The sequence below is a fragment of the Trifolium pratense genome, linkage group LG5 (genome assembly GCF_020283565.1).
Source record: "Trifolium pratense cultivar HEN17-A07 linkage group LG5, ARS_RC_1.1, whole genome shotgun sequence".
In the NCBI taxonomy this organism is placed as follows: Eukaryota; Viridiplantae; Streptophyta; class Magnoliopsida; order Fabales; family Fabaceae; genus Trifolium; species Trifolium pratense.
The window spans coordinates 44617072-44627968 of record NC_060063.1 but is presented as its reverse complement, the minus strand read 5'-3'; the positions used below and the strand labels follow the sequence as shown (position 1 = coordinate 44627968).

General features: G+C 31.4%; 1 protein-coding gene across 1 annotated transcript; it reads right to left on the bottom strand.

Moving 5' to 3' along the window:
- Positions 1–500: 500 nt before the first annotated feature.
- LOC123885377 (polyphenol oxidase A1, chloroplastic-like) lies at positions 501–2519 on the bottom strand. The gene has a single exon (XM_045934654.1). The coding sequence runs from the start codon at positions 2446–2448 to the stop codon at positions 643–645; it is 1806 nt and encodes a 601-aa protein (XP_045790610.1). The 5' UTR covers positions 2449–2519; the 3' UTR covers positions 501–642.
- Positions 2520–10897: the final 8378 nt, after the last annotated feature.

Genomic DNA, 10897 nt, shown 5'->3' with positions numbered 1-10897 from the left:
GATATGAAAGTATGTTGATTGTCAGAACATGATTTCTCATGTTTGGCCACTTTACTTGAATCACCTTTGAGGATTGTCTGTCCTACGGTAAAAGTCTCAGCACTCAATCCAACAAGTGGCGAAACTCCAGTTAAATCTACACATGCATGCTTTTCGCCTATCCATCCATACACCATAACATCCGCCGGTTAAATCAAATAATTTCTTTTTGTTGCAGTTAAATTAAATAATTAAATATTTATTTTTTTGGTCTAATTAAAAATATTTTTTTAACTTTATAAAAATATAATTTTAAAAACTTTTGATATATTCAATATTATTTTTTAAATACATATTACTATTATTTTATTTTTCTAATAAACATATGCCTAATACGTGAGGTTATTTTTTGAAGGATTTGTTTGAATTACAATATATTCCGTTTCATCCATTTCCATAGATTAATTAAAGCATAATTTTCAGATAAATTAAAATATTGATACTAATCAATGGATCAGGTATCGTTATAACAATATTTTCTCATTTGCAAAAATCACCAAATTGAGGATGGAATTTTACCATTTATTTGACAAGAAAACAAAATAAGAAAAAGGAAACTCAATGAACTAAATGACAAACACGGTTTGGTTGTTTGCAATTTTTTCAATCTTCAAGCTCTATCTTGATGCCACTAATTTTGACATCCCCGTATCTAGGAATCAATGTAACGACAATACTATCATCATCTTCAGCTTTCAAATCCTCCAACAAATCCGTTAATCCAAGTCTCAAACAAGTAACAATATTATTATTATTCTTCTTCTTCTTATTTTTTCCGTGATCATGGACATGAAGCACACTCACATAGGATCCAGCAAACTCGGTATTTTCACCCCCAATCACCTTATCATCTTCATCATTCACAATAACATCAAACTTCACTTCAGTTTTGTTATCATACTCGATCCCATCAATCACCAAAATCTCCTCTTCATCTTCCTTCTCCTTGGAATTCCTCGACTTCTTTGGCCTCTTCACGATGATACTCACAACCGAATCCAAAACAATAGGAAACTTATCAACCAATTTTCTGGTTGACTTATTCTTATCCTTAGACTTAACTCTCCTACTAGGTTTAGATTTATATTTTATCCAAGGAATGTCAACATCTTGATAAACATAACCAAGCTTTCTATCATTAGCACTATCCTTGACTTTCACTTTAACAAGATTCTTATTCTCATCATAAAAGAGAAATTCAGACTCTAGCCAATCCGGGTCAGTGAAATCCTTCCTTTTTTTACCTAACGTTTTCCAAACAGACCACATCCTATCCACATTTGCATGGTGAGCGTAAAAAAGTGGATCTCTTCCTGCGGCATAGAAATGTCCCATGTCCTCTCCATGAGGCTGTCTTGGATCACCGGTCCATATATGAATAGGTGTATGTGGAATATTTTCTAATGAGCCGGCACCTTTGAAAGGTGTGTCACCGCCGCGATAAGGGCTTCCAAGAAATTGTCTATTGGTCTTGCTGTTGGAGATCATTTGTTTATGCATCCAAGTAAGGTTGATTTTGATTTGTTCTTCTGCACTTGGATTAGTAGCAGGGTTATCATTTTTTCTGTTATAGTTTAGGTCAACGATTGTTGGTGGTTGATGTGTGGGATTTCTTCTAGGGTCATAAAGGGAAGAATTTGGATTTGTAAAAATGGAAGGAATTTGCATGCCATCAGGAGCATCCCAATTCCAAAAGGGTATGGCAAAAGTAGGGTCATTGATTAAACTACCTAAGATTCTCTCATAAAAATAAAGATACCAACGATGGAAAGGCAAAAATAGCCAAGAATTATGAACTTGTAGTTCAACGTCGTAACCTTTTTGTGTATAACCACCAACACAATAAGCACAATGAATGTTAGCTTGTTGGTAAAAACTTCTTGGATCATCATCTGGTAGGGCTCTCATGAGTTCAAGGGCTTTATTGTATTTTGCAAAATAATCATCATTAACTAATTGTGCAGCTGGTCTTACCCTTAATTTGTTAAAAGTAGGGAACTTAAAATCTATGATATCTGAGGAAAATGGTGGACAACAACTGATTGGAGGGTCTATTTTTTTTATATCATCTGGTAATTCTATTGGTGGAACTACACATGAGGTGAGATCTGGAATTGGCACTGGAGCACCAAAGGCTAGTGAGTTGTTGTTTGTGAAAGTGGTAGCACCATAAAGTCCTCCTAGACCTATTAGAACATTTCTTCTAGGTGATGCTTTTTGTTCTTGTTCTTTAGGGCTATTTTGGTTAGTATCATTGGAAGTGCATGCTATTTGATGGTGCTTTGGTTTTCTATTTTTAGAGGGTTGATGTTTTTGGGAAAATGGATTTAGTAAAGAGGATGAGGTATTGAAATTGGAAGAGACATTGAAGGACATAAGTGAGAGAGGTGAGGATGAGATAGATGCCATGTTTAGCTATCTTATTTTTGTTTCATATTTGGAGTACTTTTATAGTGAAAAAATCATGGCATAAAGTTCCATGCAACTTGCATTGTTGGGAATAAGTATAAAAAAACGTGGCCTAAATTGCTCAATTATTCCACCTCTGAAAACAAATATCCCAAATGATTTTTACTAAATGATAAATTTTATAAAAATAAAAAATAATTTTTTTACTAAAAATGATAAAATTCACTTTCTATTTTTTTAATAGACCGAATATCTAATAAACAACCCTTAATTTTGAATATTGGTTTGGTGTTGTATATTTACGTACTAGCTAGTTTGGTTATTTTTGGTACCTAGAAATGACACCACTTTTAGAAAAATAAATTGCTACCTCCTGTTTATTTTTATTTTTTAAAATAATTTAGTGATTAAAAATTCATTCTTAAAATCAATAAGTAAATTTTTTAAAATTTAAACTCCGATTTCTGTATATATAATATGATGGTGACCAGACATATTTATTTAGATTGGTTATTTTTGGATACTTTGAAATTAAACGATTTTTCGAATTTAGAAATAACTTGTTAGAATATTTATTCTCCACTACCATTTATCTGATGCAAGTACATGGTTTAGGATTCGATTTTGTTTTTAAAATTATTTATTATTCCCTCCATCCCGGAATTTTGGTCCTTTGAGGATTTTAGTTTCGTCCCAAAATTGTAGTCCTTTTAAGAAACCAAGAAACAATTACACATTTTTTTCCTTTTATACCCTTATTAAATGAATTTTTTTTGTTGAATAAATTATTTTACTAGGTGTTTAGGCTTCAATTTGGTCCCTTATGTTTATTTTAGGCTTCAATTTGGTCAATTACATTTAAAAATTATCAATTTGGTCCATTACGTTTTTACCGTTTGCATTAGTTAGTGCTTTCCGTCAATTTTATCACATGTGACAGCTAGTTTGCATATGTGGAGACACTTGGACACACTGACACGTGTATAGTTCAAACGTTGTTAGTGACAAAACTAACAGAAATGACTAAATTGAAATCTATTGGTGAAGGAGAAAGAATAGGCACAGAAATCAGAAAATCTAGAGTTTTCAAACTCTTTCCCATAATCACTCCTGATTCTTAATACAACATTATTTTTCTCTCTTTGAAGTTAAATACATAAATCGTTGAATACATCGAAGATTTCTGATTTTTTACCAATAAAGTTTATCCAAGTATATCTAGAGAAATCATCTAAAACAATATAGGTGTAACATCCCAGATTTTTTATAAAGAATTTGAATAGAAAAGATTTATTAATTTAAAAATTATGACTATTTTTTTTTGTTTACTAAGAATAATAACCATTTAAACTTATAAATAATAATTGCACAACGGAAAAGTATTTCTTTTAAATTACATATTTGATAAAAACTCATATTTTTATATCCCCGCGCGCGTACAAGCAACATATCAACTTCACACTTCATCTTTAGTACCTAAAACAATAATCATGTAAGGGTCAATTTTTTTATCCAAATTGGTTCATACTAAATGCAGAGAAAAATGTCATAAAGTAAGTAGCATAAGAACTTCTCAATCAAAAAGAATAAAAAGTAATTAAATTATATATATTCTTTTTAATAAGGCAGTTTTGAACCATCCGTTTTCTTTAAAAGAGTTTAACAAAATATTAAGTCACACAGACAACAATTAATTTATGCAAAAATGCATGCTCCTAAGAACTAAATGATCCGAATATAGTCACCCATACCAATGGAGAAAATCACGTACCCCCTTACGCACAAGGCTGAAGCACCATAAAAAGGAGATAATCACGTACCCCCTTACGCACAAAACTGGAACACCACAAAAATTAGATATATCACGTACCCCTTACGCACAAGACTGAAGCACCACATACAAAAATGTTCATGTCATGATGATGCTAATGAAATACAAATTCCAATCACTAAGTCACCACAAAGAGGTCAAATAATCACACCATCATGTAACATGACAAACCACAACTATGAAAATCATTTCCTTTCTTTTTCAAACTTATTTTAAGTCCAAATTTCATTCATCAAACTTTCATACCCTTTTTAAATTTTAATCACAAAAAGCATCTCAAAGATTCAAACTTTACCACATTGAACTATATTTTAATTACCTTCTTATCCTTCTAAGTGAAAAGAGTTTATACCACTATTTCATAACACTAATCCCATGAGTGTGAACATACAGGGAAAAAACCCTTACCTTGAACGATTTCCTTCCAAGCACAATTCTAGCCTAAATTCACAGCTACAGGGCACACGATATCTCTCATTGTAGAGTCCTTTTTGACGATCCGATGGTTAACGAAGACGCAATCGCGGTTTTACGGTGACCATTTTATTTCACTCTTAAGTTTGAGAAGTCTCTTGCTATGTGTTTGAGCATTGTGTAGAAGTCTCTTGCTGTGTGCTTGAACATTTGTAATCTTGTGTGATTATAGTGAAATCCCTTGGAAGTGCAATGAGACTGGACTACTCTCGTTTTGTGAGAGGAACCAATATAAATCTGCTTTGTTTTTTCTCTCCCTCTGATCTCTCCTATATTGTGTTTACTTTGATTTTTCCGCTGTAATCTTTGCTTAAGTTAAAACTTCGAGAAAAAGTTCTAATTTATCTTAAAACACAATTCAACCCCCCTTCTTATATTTTCAAAACTTCAATTATTGTGTACACCATTCCTAAAGTATATTTTACTTACATCAATCGTTAACAAAGTTAATTTAATGAAAATTGTCCTTTTCTTTTTTAATTAACAACATAAATGTATTTCTTTATCTATCTATCTCTATTCTATATATATATATATATATTATGCAAAATCTTACACTCATTTTGATAGGTATTTAAAAAAAATGAGAAAAATGTGGTTCAAACATGATGGAGATGTGTAATCTTGTAACGATATTAATTAGTGGTTAGTGTTAATTTGTTTTCAGCACGTTAGGACTTAGGGTGTGTTTGGTAACAAAAATAAGCTAGCTTATGACTTATTATATGAGCTTATAAGCTTGTTTCAAAAAATTAGAGGTGTTTGGTAACAAGCTTTTTGTACTAACTTATAGCTTTTTTTCAGATGCTATTTCAAGTAGCATTTGAGCTTATAGCTTATAGCTTTTTACACTTTATTCCATTTTTACCCTTTAATTTAATAACTACCCACTCTAAAAAATAAACTACCAACTATCGATTATGTAATTTTATATTTAATAACCACTTTAAAAACTAATTTTACCAAACACTTTAATTTCAATAAGCTAGCTTTTCAGCTATCAGCTATAAGCTAGCTTTTCAGCTATCAGTTAGCTTATCAGCTATCAGCTATCAGCTAGCTTATAGCTTATTTTTATCAAACAGACCCTTAAACTCTGAATCTTTACTCCTTAACTCGTTTCATTCTTATATCCTAAACTTTTAATTCTTAATTTCTTTCACCTTTAAGTCAAACTAGTTGAGTTATCTACACCCAAAGCAATAGTTTTTTTTTTTTTACTCAAAAACAATATTCATTTATTCATTCAAATTCATAAGGAATACATCGATCGAAATCATTACATATTCAATTTCGCTAAAAACTAATAAGAATAAATCTGCGAACAGGCTCACAACATCAGAGTTAATAGCATAAAATGGCCTAATGTCTATGACAAAGCCTACAATTTATAAGATAAACTTTAAATTTCCGGAATAATCATGTATCCGGATCTGTAACGTTGATGATGCTAAAATCATTGAATCTGCACCGAGTTTAGATCGAAACAAACTTGCAAATCAGAACAAAAAAACAAACACCGTACCAAGACGGGACAAACACCGTATAAGACGGGATAATCAAAACAAAAACTCTGCACTAAGACAAGATTAAAACAACACAAGATAAAAAAATCACAAAAGAAAAAACAATAAAATCTAAAGAAATATGTGGATATCACTTATTTAAATAAAAACAAATAAAAAATAATCAAGAGAGATGATTTTGTATCAAAATTGATCCTAAATCAATCATCTCTAATTGATATACCAAAGAAAAACCAACAAAGAAGGTATGCCCGCGGCAGAGGTTTTTTGGAGTGAGAAGAGAGAATTAGGGTATCACACCCAAAGCATTAAGTTAACATTTCCCTTTTGTCTATATGTGACAACAACATGTGAAGCTTCGATACTCAAAAAATGACGAAGTATCGTGTCCGATACGCACTCGATACTGATACTCGTCCGATACTCTCCGATACACGTATCAGAAAAGCATCGAAAATTAATATTATTTTTTAAAAAATATATAACCGATACATGTCAGATACTTCTCCGATACGCGTACCGGAAAAGTATCGAACAATTAATGCTCTTTGATGATGGAAACGTAGGAAAGGAGACTGATACAATTCGTGTTTTCTCTTAAGTATCGAATGTTATAGTATGATGTTACCAACTATGTCTTTGGGTAGTACGTATTTTTTTATAAGAAAATTGTTAGTATATTATATTGTTATGTTAGTTTTTCTCCTTGTCATTACTTGAACCCTAGATCTCCAACTTCTTAACTCTCAGCTCAACTAGCATAATCAGTTAAGTTACCCATCTCACTCTCCTTTTTGGGTAGTACTTAACTTAAGATATGTAATTGTTACTTGTTTGCTCAATTTGAGTAATTTGAATGTTAATTTTTTATCATTATCGATTTTAGTTATGTTTGTATGTGCATTTATATATATTTAATGTTAAATTTAATTTTTAAATAACATATCGCGGCCGTATTGTATCGAGAATTTTGAAAATTTTCCCGTATTACTATATCAGTGTCGTATCATATTATTATCGTGTCTCGTATAGGAGTTTCATAGACAACGAACATTGTTGAATCTTGATGAAGAAAATATCATAATTAATAAAATAAATATAAATGGGGCAACGTGTTGCGCGAGGAAGAATTTTATAATATATTTTTTCTTCATACGGTAGATAAGAGTATGATAATGACAATAATCCGAATACTGTATTTTATGATAATCCAATTACTGTATGGGTGAGCAGGACCTAATCCGAATATCCGGTCCAAAGAGAGTAAGACCTGTCTAAATCTTAACTGGCTTATCTATCTCTATCAAATCATTTTTATATTCGAAACCATACAAAGATAAGACAAAACATAAACTTATTAATTACTCCTCCATTTTTTAAGTGTCGTTTTTTTGGTTGGATTTAGCGTTTCAAAATAACTATTGTTTTGGTATTTTTAAGTTATGAATTGTCAATTATATTCTTTATCAAATACTCTTATATAGGAATATTAAAATAAATGTATGATAGAAAAATAAGGTGCAAAAATCTATTTTCTTAATTTAATGTTACTATTCTAAAACGACGCTTAAAAAAAATCGAGGGAGTATAAGTTATTACTAAGACTGACTTACTATCACAATTAACTTATAATAAAGTTTTTTTTAAAAAAATTGTGATGCAGTAACTTATAAAATAATACATTGCAAATAAATTTTTACTAAATTTGAATTTAGAAAAGAAGCTTTATGAAATCATATTATTGAAATAAATAATACTATTATTTTATAAATGCTAACATGCAGTCATTTCAAAATTAAATGTCTTCAAACAACTTTATCTTATACTAGCGATCAGATAGGCGCGTACCGCGTCAGTCTGTGTCTAATTGTCTATTATATAAACTTCTGTCAAAAAAGAAAATGTCTTATGTTATGGTGAATTTTTTAAGGGTATTGTTGGTATTATGAAAAGTCCACACCAAAAGTTATATCCGCTTTATGGTGAGTTTGTTGATAAAAGATTTTTGCTACAAAAAAAAAGTTGTGTCTTACGTTACGATGAGTTCGTTAATAAAAGATTTTTGTTGCTATTAAAAAAAATCAAGGGCATTGTTGGTATTTTGAAAGTCCACACCAAAACTCATGTATTCTCTTTATATATAGTATAGAAGAAGTATAGATAAAAAAAAAATCAAGAGCACTATTGGTATTATCAAAAGTTCACACTAAAACTTATGTATTCTCTTTATATATAAGATAGATATAATTCGATTTTGACTTATTTATAATGGAAAATATAAATATATGAAAAAATATAAATACAAAATAGTATCAGAAGTATGCACAGTTAAAAAACCACCACCTAAAAAGAAAACTGCAACACCCGCACACTGACTCAAAAAAAAAACAAGTGCCCCCAATACAATACCTGAACCACAAGAGGACCCGACTCCCCTCAAAGATGAGAAATGACCGGGCACTAAGACAATGTATACACCAAGAGGGCCTCGAGTCAATCAAAACGAATAAGGAAAATAACACCCACACTTTTGATTGTGACGCGGTAAGAAAGCGGTAAGGATCAGCAAGCGCTAATCCTTTAATAAGAACACATATTTGCAAGCGATAAATCTGTCAGATAAAGTTCTGAAATCCACCAGATTTTTGGAATCCACCAGAAAGAGTAATTTGGAATCCACCAAATTTGAGAAAATTCTCTATAATTTTATTAAATCAAAAGGTTGCCTTCAAAGCTACAATAGTTTAGCTTAAAGAGTAGTGAAAAATAAAAATAATAAATCTACCTAAAAGATAATAAAAATAAAAATAACAAACCTAGCTAAATAAAAACAACAAATCTTAAATCTACCTAAAATATAAAAACAACTAATCTAGGTGAAATATAAAAATAACAAATCTACCAAAAATATAAAAAATAACTAATCTAGTTAAAATAATAAAATACTAAAAAATCCTCCTACACCAGTCTCCTCCACCTCAAAAGAACTCGACCCAAGTTCTCATCTTGATAAAGAGTTCCATATGCTTGATATTGACTCATGCGTTTATCATAGTAAAAACTTATTACCGATTTTGCTGTAATTACCAAATTCTTTCTCGTTTTCTTGATTGTTACTTTTTGCTCTTCGCTTTTCTCCTCTAAATTGAGATAACAACTTGTTAACCCATCTAATAACTCCACAGTGACGATATAACTTATATGCATAACATGGGAATATCGATCAATATTCATAACCTTTTCAACTTGAATATAACAAGGTTTGGAGATCTTTCCAACATCGTTTCTCCCTAAATCAGCTAGCAATTTGTGCTCTGCGCATTGTTTTTCATTGTTCAAAAGAAGCTTCTGTAACATGATATTTCTGTTGGTTTTTTCCCTCTTCTAACAGTCCCATCATGGGGCTGATTGGTGGTTTTTCTCTTCTTAGCCTCTTTCTCCTCCTCATTTCCACCTTCATCTGCATCATCTTTCTCTGAATTATCATGTTCATCGATCTCTTCCTTCTCATCTTTGGATTCATCAACTTCAACCGAAGCATCTTGTTCAGCAACTACTTCAGTTTCTTTCGGTTTGGATTTACCATTAGGATCGTCAAGTTTCTTGAAAATTGTTGTTGTTGGCATTGTTGATGGTGCTAAATGTTTCATTGACTTTAACATTAAGATACCAATTAATATGTTATCAAAACAGAATGTTTAACAATATCTTTAATTGTCTTACGCGTGTTACTTGCCATTTTGGAAGTATGTCTCAAAAGGTCGGTCAATGAGTAATCTTTGTTGTAACAAAACGGACAATGATGGGTCGAATCAGAGATTTTAAACTCCAATTAATTAATCATCCTTCAACCTTTTGTAATATCTACGCTCTTAGTATTCCAAATCAGATTCACTACGAGTATGTTCTGGTATTATGTACGTAACAATAGTATGGTTGTTATTATGAACCCTAATAACCGGAATTGGTTCTCCTCCTCTGTTCGGATTGTTTCTGTTGTTAACGTTGTTGTAGGCGTTGTTATTCAACTGAGAGGATGACGCCGCCACCTGTGCGGTCAAAGCGATGACCGCTGTTAAAGCTGTGTTTTTCATCACCGATTGATCTCCCATGGCTGATCACGTTAGGAAAAGAACAAGAGAAACCTGCTCTGATACCAACTGATGCAGTACAGAAGCAGCAAGGATCAACAAACGCTAATCCTTTAATAAGAACACATGTTTGCAAACGACAAACCTGTCAGATAAAGTTCTGAAATCCACCAGATTTTCGGAATCCACCAGAAAGAGTAATCAAGTGCATTCAAGATATAATTTTAATCATATTAATATTATTATTTTACAAACATTGAAATCAATAATATGATTACCTATTATTGAGGGAGACAGGGAGTCAGGGAGCCAGGGAGTCAGGGAGCCGTAACTTACTCATTATTGAGGGAGCTATGGGCTATGGCTACCTATCCTTTTCCCCACATCACATGCTGTGTTAATTTTATCGGTCCACCTGCATGCAATTAATTGGAGCATTTGGACGTGAAATAAATACACGTCCCTTTCATAATTTTTTTTGCAAATTTTGGTTTATATATAAAAGAGATAATATTTTTTATAAAAGA